General features: G+C 37.5%; 1 protein-coding gene across 6 annotated transcripts in view; it reads right to left on the bottom strand.

Moving 5' to 3' along the window:
- Nucleotides 1-22,850, bottom strand: part of MCF2L (MCF.2 cell line derived transforming sequence like) — a 90,932-nt gene extending 68,082 nt beyond the window's left edge. Inside the window, exons 1-3 of one of the 6 annotated variants that reach the window (XR_015734544.1) lie at nt 21,958-22,749; nt 21,031-21,115; nt 16,320-16,512 (exon numbers count right to left, since the gene is read on the bottom strand). Coding sequence is in view for 3 of the 6 variants with exons in the window: in XM_087895416.1 (XP_087751542.1) it covers nt 16,320-16,512; nt 21,031-21,115; nt 21,958-22,037 (358 nt within the window). In the remaining 3 variants the exon portion in view is untranslated. Of the gene's footprint in view, nt 1-6,268; nt 6,327-6,628; nt 6,805-8,526; nt 8,546-16,319; nt 16,513-21,030; nt 21,116-21,957 lie in introns of those variants that run through there. The other 5 variants (XM_087895418.1, XM_087895416.1, XM_087895424.1 and 2 more) reach the window with 5 other exon arrangements.
- Nucleotides 22,851-23,455: the final 605 nt, after the last annotated feature.

Here is a 23,455-nt window from a genome sequence, read left to right on the forward strand (position 1 = left end):
AAGGAGAACCACTGCATCACGGTGCCCCCTATTCCTAACCCCCTCAACCGCTGCAGCATGATACCATGGTCGATGGTATCAAAAGCCGCTGAGAGATCTTAAAGATACATATTACATGTATCTCCCTCTCTCCCTCCCTTCGAGATGGCTATTAGTTAAATTTAACATAGGTAACAAAACTTGAAGATTTCCAAGTACTCCAGCAGGATGCACTCACAATCACTGGGAGTGGGTGGGGAAGGAATGCTAAATATTTGGTAACTCATTTTTGCGAATTCAGAGTTTGTGGGTACAAATACATCTGTCATAGAAATCATAATTTGTAAGAAAAAGGATACTGCTCCTATTTCTTCTGAATACTAATCTGTCAGGTTCAATCAGATTTTTCCAGTCTCCATAACAACCCACAATTAATTAGCACCTTCAAAGAGAACAAGGACTTAACAGTATTAATTGGAAGTTCTGAACAAATACCACCTGCTCTTCTATCTCCCCTGTGCAAAGATGAAACAAACTGCATTGGAGCACAAACAAGGCATTGAAAATCTGAGCTTTGCTCAAATAAGATTTCTTTTTCTTTTGACAAGCCTGCAATTCCAATGAAATATCGTCATACTTTTTTTATACTTTTTGGAAGATAGTTGGATGAAAAGCCAGCATGGCACAGAGGTCAATAATCGGACAAGCTCCAGGCTAACCCAGGTCCAAGCCTTTACCTACTTTACAGGATTGTCATTGTGGGAATGATTCCCACTCAAGCTGCCATTGGGTTCTTGGAAGAAGGTTGGGACATAAAGTAATAGATAAAATGCCTGCAACAAGATGGAATGTTACCTGGACATAAGCACACATAAATAATCAGCATTATTGCTAAATGGAGGTTGAGATAAAGTAGCAAATCACAACTGAATATTAAAATAGTAACTGTCAGTGAGATGCTATTGTTTGATCCAGACTATTCTACCTGTGCTTGGTTCAGGTGAAGTACAGCTTTTAAAACTCAAAGGTTAAACAGAAACTATAGTTTATTCAAAATCATAGTTTTTCAACCTCTTTCTCTCATGCTATTTATTTTAAATATTTACATAACCACCCATTTTATGTACCATAATCCCAGTTGTTTTACAAATAATGCAGTACATAGAAGTTATTTTAAGTACTTTTTAAAAAGAACACAAGCATTCTGTGAATCAAATTATTTTTCCAGAACTCCCAATTGCTTGGAATCTTACAATTTTTTCAGTGATTTCACCTTAAAATTTCTACAAGGATGTCAAGGTCATACAAAAATGTCAAGTTTCTGAGAACTTAGACATGACATAAATGTAATACAATCCCCAACATTTTAATAGGATTTAGTTTAAACAAAATTAAATTTGGGGGATACTATTTCCGGTTTTGTAAGAGCCATTGGATACATTGTTTCTCACAGAGCATAAACTACAAATGCATCCCAATCACTGAGAACAGATTTATATATAGTTGATATATAAATCTCCAAATAGACATAGCTATTTAAGCTTTAAGCATACTTAAAGACAGGTGGTACATCCACGTCCTTCGAAACCAAATCAAATCTGAAGAACTGCAATGCCCTAATCTGTAGTTCTGAAGACAGACCTTCGTATTAGTTATACTAATCATTTTATCACTGCCATTAAGAAAATACGGTCTATTCATCTGAGTTGAATGCTTCAGGGAAAGGGTATTTACATCAAATTTGTTTTTGCTGACTCAAATGCAAGCAGCACTTAGGCTGAGACTTATAAACCACTTCACAGTGTTTCACAGCCCTCTCTAAGTGGTTGCTGACAGAGTTAGCATATTGCCCCCATCATTCTGGGTCCTCATTTTACCAACCTCGGAAGGATGGAAGGCTGAGTTAACCTTAAGCCGGTAACAATTTAAATGTCAAACTGCTGGCAGCCGGCAGTCAGCAGAAGTAGCCCGCAGTACTGTATTCCAACCACTGCGCCACCATAGTTCAGGAGCAGCAGGAGACAAGGATTTATTAACTTTATCTAATTTGTCTTGGTCAGTGAAGAACAGAAATTGACAAACTGTAGCATTTGTGTCACATGTTTTGACAGTTCCTCTGGCATTGCAAGGGTCACCTGCAGTCAGTCTATAGTTTGCATGTGCTGTCTCTTTTTCTGCTTCAGAAGTCGTTTTGGAAAAGCATGTTCAGAGTTTGTTTGGAGGTGGCTTAGCCCCTTCATCATCAACCTAGATTGGGAAGAATCAACAGGAATGGGGAACAACAGGAATGGGGTATTCCTGTTGGTGCATTTCATTAGCCTTAACTTCTTCCTAGGACTTGCTGGATTTGGACTCTGAAAAGGGAATCTGGACTATTCCCTTTGTGACAGCGAGTCTGGACTTTAAGTCCTGGCCCTTCGTAGGGTATGTGTGCGTATGTGTGTGGTGGAGGGAGGGACCAGGTAGGTAATACAAAGAGGAAGTAAAATTCTCACTGCAGCTTCTACTGAGTGCAAAGGGGCCTCAAGTAAGACCTGTGAAGGAAGCAAGACGACTTGGGACTCCAAATCCAAGAAGGTCTAAAACATTCTAAATACACTATTTGTATATATCTTAGAAGTATTTCTACATTCATCAAGTTTTTCCCACGGTCTTTTGGCTAGACATAAAACCAGTATCTATGGAGACCTTTTCCTTGACTGTGAGGGCAAGTTTCCTCTATTGTAACCATATTCATGTAAGTAGGGATTAGAATTGTTCTGTTGTCATAAATTTACAATTCTGCCACACATTTAAGGTATCAACCTCAAAGCGAAAATCATATTCCATAAGTATAATGTTTAGAATAAAATTAATATTTTTAAATGCCCACTGATTCTATTACTATATACAAGTTTTGCATCTAGCTGAACATAAAATCTTTAACCTGTTGAGATTCTGAGTCATATTTCACAAGTAGTGTACAAATTATACCTAACAGGTGTTTGTCATTATGAGTAGTAAGTTTTCAAATTCAATCAATTCTCTCAATACTATTTCTGCAATTCTTTTGATGATATACTACAACTTATTTGGAAATATTGAAACCAACCTAGCGGAATAGGCTATTGTGAAATGAGACACTGATAACAATGAAATTGACTTTCTACTGAGCAACTTTATTAGTGTTTGCATCTTCATCTTTTTCTGAGTAACAAAACCTAAAAACAAAACCCAACATAAGACAAAGGGTAATATATTTTCAGATACCACTTTTTAAATATCAATTCTTTTTTAAAAATTCCTCCAAGTGGTTCAAATCAAGACAGTAATATTTTGTTTTTATTTATTTATTGTCTTTCACCAAGGAGTTCAAGGCAATGTACACCCTCCTCCAATTCCCACCCGCCACTACTAGTGGGGTAGATTAAGCCAAAGAGACTGATTTATTGAAAGTCACCCAATAAATGTCCAGAGTTGAGCAAAGTCTTGAACAGCCTATTTTGAAAAGCTCTGAAGATCCTGGCAGTTTGTCCAGGCTTCAGGAACATGCAGTTAGGCAAGCTCTGTTGGTATTGGTGATATGGTTTTATTTCAGGTGTTATTGTGATGGTTGTAATCTTTGTATGCCACCCAGAGTTGCTACTGTGAAATGAACAGTTCTATAAATAATTTAGCAAATCAGCCAGCCTGGGTCTGCCTAGACTTAGTCCAGCATTGGCATAGTATAAAAGATACGCCATTCTTTAGGAAGAGAAAATGTGATTGGCCTAAGGACACCTGATGGGTTTTATAGTTTAATAAGGATCTGGCATGGCCATCCAGTTTCAAGTCCAATGCAGCATGTTGATTTCAACTAAAATCAAGCAGACTTAATTCCAAATACAAGTACCTAGAATTTAAGGCCAATTGCACATACTTAGCCCAACTTTTTCCTGATAAATTGGCCTCACTTTTGCAAAATTACTAGTTACTACAGTAATTTATAACTATTACATTTTGGAAACATAAGCACATTCTATTGAAATTGGATGAAATATTCTTCAGCATACATAACCTCTACTACATTAGTTTGTAGCAGCTTTCAGGCAGTGGCTTTTCTTAATACCTTTTCCACATGTTATGACTGAGCCAATTTGGGATTAGCACTTTATACCTTTGTCTCCAGGATGCTTGCAGGCCCCATAATTGGCAGGGTTTGGGCAGCTGAGCCAATCCCATTTCAGCTGCTGTTCCAAAAGGAATGCCATGAAGATACCTTTACAGTATTTCTATTGGAATTGTAGAATCTTACAAGCAGGGATTCTCATCTCCTAGATTTTCCTCCAAGTGTTCTAGTACCATGTTGCTACTCCACCCTCAGTAATTAGGGAGAGAAAGATGGTTTTGCCATCATCATAGAAGCGCTTGTTTTGCTTCCTTATTGTGAAAGCCAATACTGCAGGGGTGTCAAACTCGCACTGTCACAGCGTAGTCACGTGACATATTGGGACTTTTCCCCCCTTTGCTAAACCGGGCAGGAACGGGGCCAGCACATGACACATCTAGCCCACGGGCCGCGAGTTTGACACCCCTGCAATACAGCAAGGAAAGTATGAGGATGGAAGGTGGGGTGCAGAATGAAGAGCTAAACTTCTCAACTCCCCATTGGTCAGCAAGAACGGAGAAGAGCAGCAAAGCCAATGGAATGTGGAAATGTCATAAATAAAAATCAATCACTGTTGACTTTGACTATGCCCTTGATTTGGAACAGAATACTTGCATTCCTGGAATACAATGGCTTCTACTAAAACTCATGAATTACCTTTGTCACCTAACATCTTATTGAACTAAGGGGGGGGCATAAAAATAACATTTCACAAAATGTTTATGGTAAATGACAATTGAAGTTATTACAAAGTGTTTATTGAATCAATTTGACCATGCAGTGCTTGCAACAGGCAGAGCAAAATTGGTGTTTCCAGGTACAGTGAATTCTTACACATCTAGGGAACTCCATTAAATATTTCCAGTGTTTCTAAATAGAAATCGATAAGCTGATTAGCAAGAGGAGAAATACAAGTGACCAGTGTCTTGTTTTAAGGGGTGGTTTTGGAAATTCTAGGTGGTGTAAATTTTCTCCCATTGTTCCATGGCTGTTCAAAAATGTTTAATTATTTTATTAAAGATTTTAATGTTATTTTTCCATTGAATTAACAGAACTAGGAGTAGCTAACAGACCCCAAATACCCAGGTATAACAAATAAATACGAATTATGAACTAGTCTATTGTGTAAGCATTGTATATGAAAACCACCCATTTAAAAAAGTATTTCATCTATTGAAAAAAATAATATAAAGAAACATCAGAATTTGGCAAAAAAAATGTAATAAAGAATGGCAAATAACAGGGCTTTTATATACATTTATCCCTCAATATGAATTGAGGGATAAGGGAGTATCACCAGATTTCTGCAAGAAATTATAATAGTGGTACTTCCTCACACATACAGCAGGAGGTAAGACATTACAGCAAGAATATCTATAGAATGCATAATCTTGTTACTGGATTATACTTTCTGTTGGGCTGCCATCAAACATATTAAATTAAAACGAATACTGCACACAGAGACACATGCATTTTAATATCCATCCTTGTGCTGCCCTCTTACAGAAGGTTAGAAAAATCAGCTAGCAAAGTGAGATCTTTAAATTTGAGCTCAGTGATGAATTTGACAAGTTCACAGCTAGCTGTTAAGTTTTTACTGTATGTTTTTTACTGCATAGAATCCATAGCAAGACAAACAATACTGCTTATTTTGTGGTATATATATATTTTTTTACAATCTACTACCTGGATTATATATTTGAAGTAAAAAGAAAAAGCACTCTATAAATACCCTAAAAGCTTTAACTTATTACTATTTACAACTATTGTAAATCTAAAATAAAATAATTATTTCTCAATAGCAATATTGAGAAGATTGTAGAATAAAAAAAATACTACCACACAGTTGCTTATTGTACATATATAGAAAAAAATGCTTTGGAACAATTAAAATTATCTATCAAATATAGGACACATACATTCTTAAGGCCACACTCATATCAGATTTCCAATCTACACTGATTCACAAATCATATTCAGAAAGTTCTTCTGTGTTTTTATATGATTCTACAGGACAAATAATTGCACACAAATAAGAAACTAATGATTTTAAACATTTCACTTTTTAAAATAAAAAACAGAAACATATTTTAGACAGAGATATTAAATGTAAATAATGCAATTTTAAACAGATTCAAACAAGCCAGTAAAAATACAACCTACCATTTTCTTTCAACCTTTTGCATTTACAACAGGCATTTTCAAGTTTTAATTTTAGAAGACAATCCTGGAAGAAAATAATGCATCTGAGTGGAACTGGTTTCCTTGAACAAGATCAATCTATGAATAATATCTTTCAAATGCCTCTATTGCCGACAACCATAATTTATTGTTACAACAGCTGTAAAAAGACATGCTAAAATCGTACTCCCAATTAACAAATAATCACGTTCCTCATCAGCACAGCTAAACATGATTCAGTAATTATTCCAATGACAATTTGATTCAGATAAAAGATCCTGTCAGACACAAAGATAAATCCCAAATGCACAAACATAATTTAAGGCAACCAGGTCTTCCTACCAATGTTCAAGGAAACAGAATACAGTCTCCATATGAATTCTTCTGAAGCCATTTCTTCGGTTTTCTGCCAGCATTTCATTGTCAAGCATTAACTAAGAGAACCCACATTTCAGAATACAGCAATGGGGAACCTATAGCCCTGCTTTAGTGCTGCATTTCAATTAACTCTCTCTACACAGATCCTCCAATCCAGCTCAAATGGAGGGGAAGTACTCTTCTTCTGCAATGCACCGGCAGAAGGATGCTCTTCAGAACCAGAGGCTTATCATGCAATCACATTAATATCACTTTAACATGTTCACTCTTTCCCTGTGACATGTTCCCCCTCTCTAGCTGAAAAGATGTCAGAATTAACGTGATGCTTTCTTTTTTAACCAGTTCTTTCCCTCTGGAAGATTAGAGCAAGCATTTCTCAGGGATCTGCATTAGAGCAGCAGATAGAGTTTGTTGCTAACTGTTGTTCCCTTACAAGAGGAAATATAACAGAGCATCCACAGAGAATCTTCATTCTCTAAGTAAGGTGAAAACAGAACACTTAACTCTGTTTCAATCTCTTGTTTGACATCAAAGCAGATTTGTATCATTTTAATTTTGGATACCTGACGTTTACACAATTTACAAGCACATTAATTAATGCAGATGTTTTGCTTTTTGAAGCTCTATCCCTACATTGTTTCAATGTAGAGATAGAGAATAATTAGGCTTTGCATGGATAAAGTAATAGTTTCAATTCCTGAAATTTCAAGACAGGACTACAAAAATTTCTATCTGAATCTCTGAGAAACAGGTTGCAGTCAGTGCTTACAATATTGGACTAAATAAAGTAAGGATAAGGCAACTTCTTAGATTTACATCCAGTAATTCTTTTGAGTTGTTCTTTTCCAACAGACAATCTCCACCTAGAAATCTAACTACATTCATTTGGTTAATGATTCTACCCAACTGGGGAAATCAACTGATGGCTGTAACCTCTGTCTGTCCAATAGCTTTAATTCAACACTAAGTGCAGAGACAACTAGTGAGTTTAGAAAGATGTCAGATGAATTTTCAATGGTTCTTAAAGTCAAGGAGCCTCTTCACCCTTTTGCTGATTTAAGCTAGGATATTTCTTTTATTCAATTTGGAATCTACCTGACTCCTAAAAAAAAAACCCTCTGGTGGCTTACAAAACACACAAAGAAAAAGAGAACTAAATATTTTCTGGAACAGCTGTGGGGTGGGAGCCATATGAATTTCTGGGGTTATATTTTTCCAGATGGCAAGTGCCACGGCAGAAAAGGTGCATTGCATGGTTTGAGTGAGATGACCTTGAACCACTACCATTCTACTTAATCTCACCGGGAAATTTCATTGGGTGTATATTGAAATGTATACCCATTTCTAAAGCTGGCAGAGGTTTTCTGGGCATAAATCTCTGGTGTTTAGTATCCTTTCTTCCTCCCATCAAATCTGGGAAGTCACATATAGGACTTTTTACAAATCTATTTCCTTCAAAGTGGATGAAAATTAAATATTATAAATTTTGAAAAAGGAGAAAATGAACTGGCTAGAATAGATTGTTTCACTTCAGCCTTATGTTGTTAAATGAAATTATAACCCAAGCATATGTTATTCAGAAGTTCAGAAAAATCCAAGATATTTTCATTTCCACATAAAGTAGATTTATCCAATCTTTTTGAATGCAACTAAGAATCAGTTATGCCCATCATTACAAACAGTTATTGATAGATGAACCTAATCAGGATGGCTGCCACAGGAGTGTGAATTATATTCCAAATTAAAAACAATGTATTTGATCTCTCATATCATACATTGAAAATTCTCATATGAATACTTGAAGATAATGCGAGCAACTTGCTAAAGAAATAGTAAAAAACTGCAGTTTTAGGTATACTTACATAGTAGTGAAATTTCACTCACTCACATAGAAACTGAATACAAAAATTACTCTGCTCATTCCATCTATACATCTACTTCCCCACCAACACCATCATGTATTTATAACATTTCTGATACCACACAGAGCAGCAGAGCTTGTTTTGTTCTGCTTCATTTTTGGCAGTCTGCCTACCATTGCATAAGCCTATCAAAAGCAGCTAAGGCTCTTTGCTGATGCTTCTGCTTGCACATGGGGTTCCTGGCTGAAATAATAAGGACAATAACAGCCACTGGTGCTTCATTGGATGAACATTCCAAAAACAAAACATAACAGTAGACATACAATGCACACATCAAACGTCAACAAGTCATATCAACAAGATGTCAAGCTTCTCCCCTGGCTGGGCTGGAATCACTTTAAATCAGCAAGAACGTCTGATAGCATGGCTGAATTTCCTTCACAATGTCCTCCCTTGAGACTGAATTAAAGGTTAGGAAGCGAGGAAGATTCCATAATGCTGGAAATAAAGTTGTACAGTGAAAGACAGATCAGTCTCACGTGCTGTTTTCAAACATTTTTAACTATAATAAGGACAGAAATCCTGCTTCATACCCATGAGAATTTAATTTACTTTTTAAATATATATTCTTGGGGGAGGATAAAGCTTTCCATTGAAATTGAAGTGCACACGCACACACACATATACTAGCCTCCAGCTCTTTCTACCATCTCTTGTATTAAAGGATGCTCAAATAGAAGAAGCATGCTTAAGACAAGGGGCTGCAGGAGGTAGAAGACAAGGCAAACATTGTACATTTCTCATCTATATGGGGATTTTGATGTTAGAAATAATTCTATATAAAGTTTCTATGTAACAGGAGTGGGAGGAGAACCATTTTAAGAATATATCAATTTACAATTCCAATAACTAGATTTATATACATTATATACTGTTTGCTGGACCAATCTCTCTAATGAATTTGGTTTCTTGATTTCTTTGCAAACTTTCAGTATGTTAAAAGAGACAATAGAGTGGCTATATTTTCATCTCTTTGACTGAAACAAATTATCACAATTGTATACTATGCTGCCTTCTAAAAACACCTAGAAGCCAATGTTTTTAAAAGGGATGATATGTTGCAAAGAAAAACCTTTCAACCAGTTTCATGCAATCTATAGATTTTCAGGTGTTCTGGACAACTTGTACAAATCTTAGTCATGATACGCAGGGCTTATGAAGGTTATAGACCATGGGTGTCAAACTCATGGTGTCATGTTGCTGTCACATGACATTTTGTGACATTTTCCCCCTTCGCAGAGCTGGGGTGGGTGTGGCCTGCACGTGATGCATCTGGCCCGCAAGCCACCAGTTTGACACCCGTTATAGACCAAAACATGGATGAGACCAGGCTGCTTACTCTCATTTTACATTCTTTGCAACACAGAATTGATTTCCCAATTACACTCACAAAGCAAAAGTCAGAACTGCTCATCTCCCAACTGACTTATTGCCACAACCTCTTTAAAATTATCTTGACTAGCTGTAAACAAACTCAATAGTATATAACTGTTCATTACTTATTTATCCACTATTCTTTCTTTCTTCTCATCTGTTCTCCCTTTTTTGTTGTTGATTACTAAAGGATCTCTAAGGAAATGATTTGTCTCTAGGGTTTGTTTAAAAACTCTCTAAAGTGTCATGACCTTCAATGATACGGAATGTAATTATTACTGTAGACCTACACAAAGAAACTATGTTTTCCACCTAACTATGTTTCTCTTTTCATGGTGTATCCTTATAGTATTCTCATCATGATATACTCAGAGAAGAACCATTCCAGACTGTTTCCCCCCATGTTCAGTTACTAGTTTTACTAGAGAAATTCCAATCTACACAAAATTGAAGATCATACCAAATATATATTTTCTGTGATGGCAGGCAGATATATCTAATATAGAATGAATGACCATATGAAAATTATTTGAAGAAGCAAATTTGCATCAATGCAGATCTAGTATCTTAAATCTTGTATTTTTTCTAAAATGCAAAATGAATATCACAAATTTTCTAAGAACTGTGGAGTTCTGTACTGTCATTCAAATACTTGTCCCAGGAATCATATTAACTTTTCATGTAGCTTTTCTGGTATTCCAATTCCTCTTTACTAAATCTCTTGTGTCTATTTGATTAAAATAAGAGAAGTTTTTAAAAATTCCCAATCCACAATGACATAATAAAAAGCAATGTGACAGATTCAGTTATGTGCACTCTTCACAGTGGACTGGTTACCTTGGAAACTGAAATGGTCACATGTCTTGCAACAGAGAAGAACATTTCTCCTGCAAAATCCAAGCTCGCTTGGAAGAGATTTAAGCAAACGAATTTTGCTAATGTTAAATATCTTTTATTTTAATATTAAATTACTTTTATTTTAGGCATTGCTATTAGAAGTTCTACATAGAATATGTACAGTCTATCTTATTTAAGATTGAAGCTTTACAATCAGTGTTTTTCAACCTTGGCAACTTTAGGTTGTGTGGACTTCAGCTCCCAGAATTCCCCAGCCAGCATCTAGCAGGCTAGCTGGGAATTCTGGGAACTGAAATCCAGACAACTGAAAGTTACCAAGGTTGAGAAACACCAACTTAGACAGTCACTCTTATTTTGTATAGTGAAGTCTCCTTTCCCCTTCCCTCCCCTCTCCTTTCCTTACAGTCACCAAGCCTACTATGCTGACTCAACAGCAGCATCTACTGATCATTGTAGCTAAATACAGTAAACTTGATACAATTTCAAACATCTCAGACTATTTTGTTACTTCTTGTGCCATATCTGTCATTGGAGATTGGCGAAAGAAAATATGAACAATGCGGATAAAATCTAAAACTATGGAAACCTAATGTCAAAAATCCACAATCCTCATTTATGGGACCAAATAAACATCAAACCAGAATCAGAAGTGTTTAAAGAAATGCCTTTGCGATAAGTACAATCCACCATATATGGCTGTTAGAAAAAGGCTATATATAATCATAGGCTTTTAAGTGCTCCAGCTATAATATTTACAAACGTTAGTATAAAATAGGGGATCATTATTATGCTTGCAGTAAAAATACACTATGAAACTGAAACAGTAATTTATTATGAGATTTCCACCCTGACTTCAGGTTGACAATTCAGTGTCTTAGCAACTATATTATTCTAATTATCTTTTTTATTTTGCTTCCTTTCTCCCTATCCACACCACATTGTATTTCTAACAAAGGCATGTGTTCCAGCTGACAAGATGAGCGGCTTTAACCACTAAGCCATTTTGCTCCTTCAACAACTAATCACCATCTCTATGCTGCAGTATAAACGTAGCCAATCTGCTCACAATGCATAGATTAAGCCCAGGAGGAAATAGGACAATCTGCAATTTAGACCCCAGTGGGCGGTTTTCTCAAGTGTGGATGTTAAGTTTCTAAGCCTAAGGGGCACATATAGTTGACAGTTGAACAAAATGTAAGCATGGCTGAAGCACTGCATATACACATCATTTCATAATATGGCAAATCGTGGAAGCGCTCATATTTGGCCATGAAATCCAATAACTTAAATCTTGCTCTAGGATAAGCCCTTCCTGAGAATTGTGTCAAACTCATTGACGATTGCAAACTAAATCTAATAAACTCACTTAAAATATTTTCTATATATATCTCATTTTATGTCTTTAAAGAAAGCCCCCAAACCTCGCCATTCAAATGTATTCAGTAACAATCCAATAAAAATTAATCTCTTTTAAAAATAAGGAATGTATAGAATAAAATAAGATACAAAATGTGTTTAAATATGTCGATTAAGTAGGAATATGCGGGAATAGATAAACAATGTTAAGAATTACGTACTGTCAGAATGACATTGAATCGTATAATTATTACGGATATATTTTTGTTATAGATGTATTTTAACTTGTACTTTTGGATTTTAAATGTTAATAAAGGTTTATTTTAAAAAATTAATCTCTTATAGACAAACAAAACCTTTAAAAGCGCATCCGGATCACCTACCTTCCCCCCTCCCCTTGTGCCTCTGCCTCAGTCTGCTGTCAGTGCTCCTGTACAAAGACGAGCCTCCTGCAGCTGGTCACCCATTCCGGCCCATTGACTCTCAGCTTTCCTGCAGCCCGTGTAACACATCTGGGTCGCGTGCCTCCCCCCATCTCTTCCTGCTATTTGGATAGGCAATAAACTCACCTGTGCTGCGTGTGCTGCATTGATGAATTTTGTATCCTGAATTCCATGGATTTTTTTTTTTAAAGTTATCTTTCAAGTAGCTGGTGTCAATTTATGTTTGCTTTAACCACCAGGCATTCTTGAATGTGCAAAGGATGTTTAATTTAATTATAGCTAGCAAGTTTGTTTTAGAATTAGCCATTCTGTCCCTGAAAAAGATAGTTTAGGTTATGTTAATTTAGCTTCTTCAATCAATTTATGGGTAAAGGTAATCCTCAACCTACAACCACAAAATTTCTGTTGTTGAAGCAAGGCAGTTGTCAAGTGAGTGTTTTTTTGCCACAGTTGTTAAGCAAATCACTACAGTTGTTAAGTGAATCATGTGGTCTTTAAGCAAATCTGGCTTCCCTCGTTGACTTTGTTTGTCAGAAGCTGGTCGGAAAGGTTGCAAATGGTGACCATATGACCCCAGGACAATGCAACTGTCATAAATACATCCGAGTTGCCAAGCACCTGAGTTTTGATCATGGGAATGCTGCAATGGTCGTAAGTGTGAAAAATGGCCAAAAGTCACTTTTTTCAGTGCCATTGTAACATCAAATGGTGACTAAACAAATGGTTGTAAGTCAAGGACTCCCTTATTCTTGGACTGTTTAAACCTAAAGGTAACTTAGCCATTGCCCCCTGACTCTAGGGGGCAATGCTCATTTCTGTTTCTTAGCTGAAGGAGCCAGCACAGTCCGAAGACACTTCCGTGGTCATGTGGCCAGCATGACTATATGCCAGTAGGGGATGCTGTTATTTTCCAACTGAAGTGATACCTATTTATCTACTCACATTTGCATACTTTTGAACTGCTAGGTGGGCCGGAGCTGGAGCAGGTAACGGGACCTCACTCTATAATGTGGCACTCGGGTCTCGAACCCAGGCTGTCAGCTTTCCAGCTGACAAGCTCATTGTCTTTAACCACTGAGCTACCACACCAAGACTGCTTATCACATGCTATTTTATTAGTTTAGATTTTGATACCTAAGAAATCTAACAAAGTACTATTGAAAATATAGTTCTGCTTAGAATAAATAAAGAAGATTCAGCTCTAGAGGGCTATGGAACATAATAGTATTTTATGCATCTGGTATCTGGTTTTCCCCAGAAACAACATGACAAGTTTGATCAGCTGCAGAAATTAATCTATCAGATAATCACAACAGCAAACATCTATGCTAAAAAGAAATTATACCATTAAGAAAGGACACATTAAAGTCTCTGGGTTTTGTATTTACCCAATTATCTATTATCCAGTCAATGGGAATAAGAAGGTACACATTTCATGATGTTCCAGAGGGCCACAGAAGGAAGAGTTGTTTTCTGTGATCATAATCAATGGAGGTTTCAAAAAACTAACTAGCTGAACCAAATATTGTCTTTTCAGAAACTTATGGAATTGCCTGCTGAAATTTCTTCAGAGGATGGAGACAACAACAAGATGCTTATCTAGGGAAGATTTAATTTAGTAAGTGGAAATAGCAAAACATTGGGTGAAAATGATCATCTAATGACAGAGATCCTGATTTTTAAGAGCAAATAAAACTGAGCATAGTCAAAATATTCATCTTCAAAGGTAGCTCAAATGTTAATAAACTGCTTATGGTAAGCAATGGTAAGTAGAATTCTATAGCAGGAAAGGGTGATAGGAAAAGGAACTAAGAATGGTGGGATTTCCTAAAGGAGTAGATATTAAAAGCACAACTGCAAAGTATTTCAATAACTTAGCAAATATTTAAAAACAACAAAGACATGTGCAGGAAATGGAAGATCAGGTCACAAAGGAACAGTTCAGATAGGTAGTCCATAATTGTACAGCTGTTGTCAGAAAAGCAAATTGTCAGAATGAGCTGAAGTTAGCAAAGGATGTTAAAAATAACAAAGGGTTTCTTTAAATATCTTCAAAATAAAAGGAAAATGAAAGAATAGTATGCAAGTAGTCCTCAACTTAGTCATTTATTTAATGACTGTTCGATGTTACAATGGCACTGAATAAAGAGATTTATGACCATATTTCACACTTACGACTGTTGCAGTATCCCTATGGTCGATCACATGATCAAAATACATAATGGGATGTATTTATGACATCCCACGATGTGATCACCTTTTGTGACCTGAAGTCACAAAATGGGGAAAACATCTTGCTTAGCAACAGAAATTTTGGACTCAATTGTGATCATAAATTGAGGACTATCTGTTGTAACTCCTTGAGGAAAAAAAGCCAAATATTACTGGAAAAAGCAAATTCTGTTCCTATTAAAAAGAAAACACACAAATTCCAGAAAACTACAAACCACCCAGTCTGTGATTGCTGCCCAGAGATATTTTAGACTAGATCATAAATAAATTTATTTACAAACACCCTGAAAACAATACGGTAATTATCAGAACATTTATCAGGAACAAATCTTGCAAGACTAATCCCATTTTTTTATTGATAGCTTCTTTGATAAGAGTATGGACTGTGCTTAACTTAAGCAAAGCACTTGATAACTACGTACCCCATGATATGCTAATTTGTTTGGCTACATGACAAGACAATTAAATGGATATATAGCTGACTTAAAGATTGAATGCAGCATCTATCAAAAGTTCTTAAACTGAACAGAGATATCAAGTGAAGTATCACAGGATCAACCAGACTTCAATATTTTCATTAAATATTTCAGTGATGAGATGCAGAAAATGCATAAACAGATGCATAAATAAAAAGGACTCTGGTCAGTGTACATGTTATTCCAGTATAATAGAACAAAAAATAATGCAATTACCTAGGGACTAAAAGCTGAGATTTCAAAGCCAATTTAAAGGAAAGTAGAAGGGGGGGAGGGAGGGAGGGAGGGAGAGAGAGAGAGAGAGAAAAGGAGTGGGAGAGGGAGAAAGAGAGTACCCAGAATCAGTTATTCTGCTGCCCAATTTCAATGCTATGATTTTGAGGTGTTGGGATGCAGGCCTAAGTGGTCTGAAAACCATCCATCCCTGCAAAAGCTAAATACTTTTATTTAATTGGCAGTGAAAGAGAGTGTCTCAAAAGACTGAGAAGTGTTTGAAACAGCCTTTACACTGATGATTTTTAATATGATTGCTTTATTCTGAACACCTAGCTTGTATCCCATTGCAGTGAACAACAACAAAAACAAATCTGCTCTATTATTATCTAACAACTCCTCAAATTTATAAAGATAGGAATTATAGCATCACTTATTTTCCAAAAGGGCTCTTGCTATTTGGTAACTAGTAAATAAGAGTAAAAAAATGAACAAGCAGGGCCAGCTCCTCTGGCTATTAGCCAGACTCTTTCAGTTTGCCTCAAGCCTTTGATATTTAAAACTACAAGCAAAAAAACATCTCACTCCTGGAATATTATGTGTTAAGAGTTGAATTCATGAATTATTTTAGCTTTATTTCAAAAGAAAACAAATAATATTGATCAGTAAAATTTACTATCATGCAAGCACCCATTTTTAATCTCACACAGTTTTACAATAAATTAAAATGCCACTTCAACTATTATGTTTCCAAGATGTAACAATCACCAGTGCATCATACCTGGCTGTGTTGCAGGTACCTTCTGCTTATCTTGCACAAGCTGCAGGATGTCTGATACCACAATGCGGTGTTCTGTATCATCTTTTTCTTCATTAGGCTGGCTGTCGGCTGAAAAACAGTTGCAATTTCCAGCTTCCTTACAGAGGATGAGCCTCCAGTAATTAGACATGAAAATGTGTCTAACCTCAAGTTCCTGCAGTTAGGAAAACAAAGCAAAATAAGGTGTTTTAATCCACAATGACAGCCCATTGGAGCATGTGATTCTACATTTTGTTACAGAGGCTACTTTAATGGTTGCATCAAAAATAGAGGGAAAACCTATATTTTTCTGGTCGTTGCACTATGTATGCACTAGTCTAATATGCACCCTTAGAAACATCTCAAGGTACATCTATCCAGCTGAATTCCAGAGAACAATCAAGGAATACATGCTCTAATGAATTTTACTGCCAAAATTAGGGGTCAGAATGCACAATGTAAATAATTGAAATGGAACTGTCCATTATTAATAAGTTTCTAAGACAGGACCTCATTGAAAATTATCTATCCTTTTTTCCAGAATATTTACAGGCCTATAACAGGATGTCACTATGTACTGATATTCATTCTATTTCTTAGGCATGGCACAATCTCTTGAGCTACTCCAGGTGATCTATGCAGTAGAGTAGAGGGTACTTTGGATGCATTCTCAATGGCATGTTGTTCCTCACTTTGGGAGGAGTTAAGCTCCCAACCTTTCATATTTTATGAGGCTGGTAAAAACAAACCATTTCCACAGGACATCCATCAAAAAGGATTTTTGTTTTTAGATCAATGTTCCTAGATGTTTTAATTTATATATATTGTAAACCATAGAAGAAGGCAGCATACAAATAGTTGTAATAATAATAATAATAATAATAATAATAATAATAATAATAATAATAATAATAAATATCTTTACCAAATATAATTTCCAAGCAAAAGAGTAACAGCTGAACATTTTTCATTCTGTAGTGAAACACATACTTTGTTAACTGCAATTCCTTTTCTTGAAACTTTTCTTAGCATATTGTGTCAATTATGAAGCACCAGATAAAACCTCCTTGATAAATTGGCAGGAGATACACAAATATCCTGCCATGCCCAAACATACGGTAATCTTGAGAATTCCCCAGAAGGTGGGAACCTTGTCCTTTAACAGGAGTTATTGATCTATAATTTCCAGCATTACATACTGAGGTTGTGATCTTCAGTTCCAGAATAATGGGGCTACAAATTCCCAATCCTATTCTGTGTACTTTTCTAAGTAAAATGCCCATTAAAAGATATAGAATTTCTTTAATTCACAATTTTTTTGCATTTCTCTTTCTGTTTCTTTGTCCTTGGTGTGAAGGCAAGGAACTAATAGAGTGTATTTTAAAAAGGAGGAAAAAAGATACGTTCTCAGCATTCTTAAACCAGACTGCTCCCAAACCCAGGAGAACTGTAATAATAAACACTCCCAAAATACTGCTAAGAATGACATAAGCAGACCACATAAACTCTTGGCAGAGATGAATTATGACCAAGATAAAGGACAATTTGAGCGTGTTAACTCTAATTTCATCCATTTTCTTTTTATCAAACTAAACGACACATCCTGCCTTTATCAATGATATGTTCATAAAAAAGCATTTCCCAAAAAAATTGCTAGATAGATCACTAGAATCACTAGATCATAGATAAAAATACTGTTGGAAATTGGATCATCCAATGAGCTTTTGGACTATTAGGGCAAATGACAAGAGATACGATAAGGGGAAGGATTTTTATATATGTCTCCTGTCTGTCTCTAATTTTATTTTTATAAAAATGAGTCTCTGTAAGAAAATGGGTAATTTCCTCTCTCTTCAAATGTAATTTTAACAGGCTTTCTGTTATATTTCTGAATATATCTATTATTTACATCTATTTACTTCAAGGATAAAAAAAATACTTGCTGGCATTCATTGATAAAGGTAAAGGTTCCCCTCGCACATACATGCTAATCGTTCCTGACTTTAGGGGATGGTGCTCATTTCAGTTTCAAAGCCAAGGAGCCAACGTTGTCCGAAGACGTCTCCGTGGTCATGTGGCCGGCATGACTAAACGGCAAAGGTGCACAGAATGCTGTTACCTTCCCACCAAAGGTGGTCCCTATTTTTCTACTTGCATTTTTTATGTGCTTTCAAACTGCTAGGCCAGCAGAAGCTAGGACAAGTAACGGGAGCTCACCCCATTATGCGGCACTAGGGATTCAAACCGCTGAACTGCCGATCAACAAGCTCAGGGTCTTAGCCACTGAGCCACCATGTCCCCTTTATTCATTGATACTTGACTTAAAAAACCGGCCCTCAGCATTTAACAGAACTATATTAAGAACATTTTTCTTTTTGAATGGGACTTATTGATACTTATTTACTCAGTATTTTCTTAGCATTCCACTTATGCTCAGGAACACAGCATCTAACAAGGACTCCTTCTGAATTCAGTTATATATTCTAGTCTGTACTGAGCAAGGCAAGTAGCTATTGAATGGGCTTGATCAAGGTGACTTAAAAAGCTAAAAGTATTGTTTTTAATTATAAATATTCTGCTTTTCATTGTTGTATCTGTGTGCATGTATGTTATGAACTAGGTTAAAGGTTCCAAATCTGAAGAATCACAAGCAGCATAAAGCAAATATTAATATTACCAAAAACATTTTCTCTCCTTAAATGTACTGCAACTGCATGTTTGTGCAATCCTTTTGCTATATAAAAAAGAAAAGCACAGGGTAATTTTCTGGTATTTTGCTTCTCTTAATAAACATTCACATTTTTAAAAAGGCCTAGCAGAAGAATTTATTTTTTTCAGTGCGACAATTCAGCTAAATAGCTGAACAGCTGAAAGCAAAGCTTAATTGAGAATCATATCAAGACTTTGCATATTTTTCAAGCAGATGGGGAAAGAACAATGAATACGAATGCAACTGTGAAGCGCTATCATTTCATTTCATTCCTTTGCCATTTGTCTTTAAATATTTCTATGAATAATCAAATTGGGAATTTAAATATACAGATAGGTCTTGATTTAAGACCATTTGTTTAGTGACCGCTCAAAGTTACAATGGTACTGAAAAAAGTAACTTACAACCAGTCCTTGACTTATGACTGTTGCAACATCACTGCAATCACGTGATGATGATTTCAGGTGCTTAGCAACTGTTGCACATTTATGAGAGTAGCAGTGTTCCTCAGTCACGTGACTTGCAACCTTCACAGCTGGTTTCCAACAACCAAAGTTAATGGGGAACTTACTTACCATTGTCTTACTTTATAACTGCACCCTAACAATGAATTTTCTGGTCCCTATTGTTGGCATAAGGTAAGACTGTCTACAGTTAAAAGTTTACCTTGTATTTGAAATTTAGCATATGAAATATTTTCTATAAACTCAACAATTGGGATCCACTTGTGAGTCAAATTACCAAAGCTATTTAACAGAAGAATTTAATGCAATTATTTAAATGAACATTTTTCTAAATAGGTAGACATGGGACTCCAGACTTATTTGCACATTTATCTGGCAATGAGTTCCATTAAACACACTGGATTAATTCCAATTAGAAATGTAACAAACAAAGGATAGCTCTTTTTTTAAAATTACAATGTTTCTAATATTTTTCTCAACATTTTATTGACAGAAAATCTCATTCCTAGGTCAATTTAGCATTTATATGAATGCAAAACTATAGCAATATACTTTGTTTATTATTGCCAGTACTTATTTTCAAGAAAGTAAAGATACATGTTCAAGATTTATAGAATAATGTAATGCAACATGGTATCATATTTATTGGAAAATCCTATGCTGAACAAAATTAAAACAAAACACCAAAATACCTAATAGACTATAGTAATCCTATCAAAGCAAACTATTTTCTAAGAATATATAGGAAATTTCCAGTCCTATTGGTGGACTAAATTTTTGAAGATTAATTCTGCTACACGTAGTCCTCTTTTAAAGACTACAATTGGGTCATAAGTTGTCAGTCATTAAGTGGGTCACCAAAGACTCAATTTTATGACAGTTTTGGCAACTATTATAAAATCCAGCATATCCAATGGGCATTTTTTGCCATTTTCTGCTGCAAAACAGCAAAAATGTTGCAAATTATAGTCACATGACTGTGGCACGCTGCAATCAGTCATAAAGGCAATCTGTTTGTCAAGCGCTTGAAATGGGATAACGTGTGTGGAAATGCAACAGTTGTAACTTTGAGGACAAGTAGTAAGGCCAAACAAGGAATAATGGATGGAAACTGATCAAGGAAAGATTCAACCTAGAAATGAGGAGAAATTTTCGGACAGTGAGAATGATCAGCCCATGGAACTGTTTGCCTTCAGAAGTTGTGGAAGCTTCATCACTGGAAGCTTTCAAGAGGAGACTGGACAGCCATCTGTCAGAAATGGTGTAGAATCTCCTGCTTAGGCAAGGGTTGGACTAGATGACCTATAAGGTCCCTTCCAACTCTGTTATTCGGTTCTGTTCTGTCATAAATTAGTCGTTAAGCTAACTGTATAGACAGCTCTAGACATAACACACAACATTTCTCCATTGTAGGTTATTCTCTGTCCGTACCTTGAGATACTACTGCTTATACCTACATACATATGAAAATAATTTTCATCTGATCTGATACCTTGATTAAATGATATAATAGGCTTACTGTAAGCAATGTTGAAGTCACTTGTTCCACTACAACTTTCCAAGTATTGTTTCTGAAGGGAACTGTGAGCGCATCCCACTGTTGTCTGTAACAATGAACAAAAGGAAAATCAATTTCAAATGTTTGAGGACTGAAGTGATGTTGAAACCACAAATGATCTCTCTCTCTTCTCTCTTCTCTCTCCAATCTGTACTTTATTCATCGACGGATTAATCTGAAGACAGCATAGTGTTCCAGCTTCATTTCTACAGATCACGTGGAAGGACACACAACAAACTTCAAGGATTCTGCCAAGTGAATTTTAGGAGTTGTGCTAAGTAGAGAATATTTCTTAAGTACACCTTGTTTCACTTTTGCATCAAGTCTGCAGTGGGGAGGTACAGCTGTATTATACTGTCATCTTACCAAAAATGCTAATAATTTAATATTTAACCACAGGAGTATTTGGGCTACTAATATTCCTACGCATGGGAACAGGACCAACTAGAAGGCAATCATTAACCAGAATTGGGAATGAAATCTCATTTCTTTTGAGTTTTGGAAGAGTCATAATTTTTACCAATAATGTTCCAAACACCTGAATTCTATTTAATACATAACCCAGGTGAAAAGCCGGATTCCTACAATATTTACCATACTTTCATAAATAAACATGAGGCTACTGCACCGCATGCCAGTCCAGAGCCACCTTTTCATAATTCACCATATGAGCCTTAAACCGAACTGTCCCCCCAAAATCTACACAGCTTTCGTCACACACATCCCCGCCCACCCCCACCCCCCAAAGGCCAAATCCAGAGCTCTACACAATTGAATTAGCCGCACAGCTGCATCAAACGGTCCACACACCATGTTTTACGAGTCCCACCACATGCCCGCGCCGCCCGGCCTTGAGGAGCCGGGCGGCCTCCGCAAATATTTTCTCACCCTGATAACGGGCTGGATTTGGAAAGCGACCCAGGATCCCGTTTCGAGCCAAGGTCAAAGCCGAAGAAACTTCCGCGCATCCCCTTCCTTTTTAAACGCCGCTTCCCCTTCCACTCAAAGCCGGCGAAAAGAAGCGGCGAAGGGCGGGAGAAAACCGGGATTTCAATTTCGCCCTTGGCAACGCGCCTTGCACTTTCCCGCACGCAGCAGCGGTAGAGGAGCCGCCCAAGCGAAGAAACACGCGCGCACAAACAGACACATATCTCGCGCACCTGTCGGGCTGACTCCTCGACTTTCCACCCAGCCCCGGGAGAGAGGCGGCAGCGGCGGCGGGTTTGCTGGCGTCTCTGCTTCTCCGGACCACAATGGAGCCACAAGGTGGTCCCGCAACGGTCGCCTCCCCTGCCCGGCTCTCTGCGGCCAGTTCCTTCAGTCAGCGGCTGCTCCCCTCCAGGGGAACCGGCGCCTCGTAAGGTGGCGAGGGAGGCAGAGACGGAGGGGGCGGAACAGCATTTCACAGCCCGACACGCGCCTCTCCGCCTGCGCTCAGCGCCGCCCACTCCCCTCAACCGCTGCACGGCCCGGCCTGAAGAAAAAGAAGAAGAGGAGGCGGAGGAGGAGGAGAGAAAGGCGGGATGCTGTAGCTCAACACCTTTGTCACTTGCCAGGCCCGGAGGGTCTGAGGGAATTGGGGGTGGGAGGGGCCGGGCGATGAAACTCGCCTTTCGGACCAGTAGCTTGGCTGCTTCCCTTTTGCGAGTGTTTTTTTCCCTCCCTCTTTTCTTTCCTGTGTGTGTGTGTGTGTGTGTGTGTGTGTGTGTGTCTGTCTGTCTGTCTGTCTCTCTCTCTCTCTCTCTCTCACGGCTTGGCTCTCAGCCTCTGGTCCTTTTTCTGGATGGCGGCTAAGAGGATTGCGTTTTTATAAGCCTGCCCAGGACTGAATTGAATGAGCTCAGTGGGACGCCCTCCCTTCGAAGCCGACGCAGCTATATGTTCGCGCTTCCCCGCCCCCACGTCCTTATGTTGGCCAGATTTGCAGGCTGGCCTTTGTTGGATGAGAGTCTCTGTTAAGGGGGGTGTTGGGGTGTGTTGGATAGGTGGGTGGAAGTTTCTCAAGATCTGCCCTGCAAAATGTAAGCTCTTCTGCCAGGCCTGATCCATCAAGGTTCCAGATTGAGCCTCAGAACTGAAATACGGATGAGAAATTAAGGCTGCCTTGCATCCCCTTTGGACGTCGCGGTTACTAAGCCTTAATTGCTAAACGGTTAGATCAGTGGTGAAATCCAATTTTTTTTACTACCGGTTCTGTGGGCGTGGCTTGGTGGGTGTGGTGTGGCTTGGTGGGTGTGGCTTGGTGGGAAGGATACTGCAAAATCTCCATTCCCACCCCACTCCAGGGGAAGGATACTGCAAAATCCCCATTCTCTTCCTGCTCCTGGTGGTAGGATATTGCAAAATCTCCATTCTCACCCCACTGGGGGGCCAGCCAGAGGTGGTA

This window comes from Pantherophis guttatus, chromosome 5 (assembly GCF_059756535.1).
Source record: "Pantherophis guttatus breed Tessera chromosome 5, ASM5975653v1, whole genome shotgun sequence".
Taxonomy (NCBI): Eukaryota; Metazoa; Chordata; class Lepidosauria; order Squamata; family Colubridae; genus Pantherophis; species Pantherophis guttatus.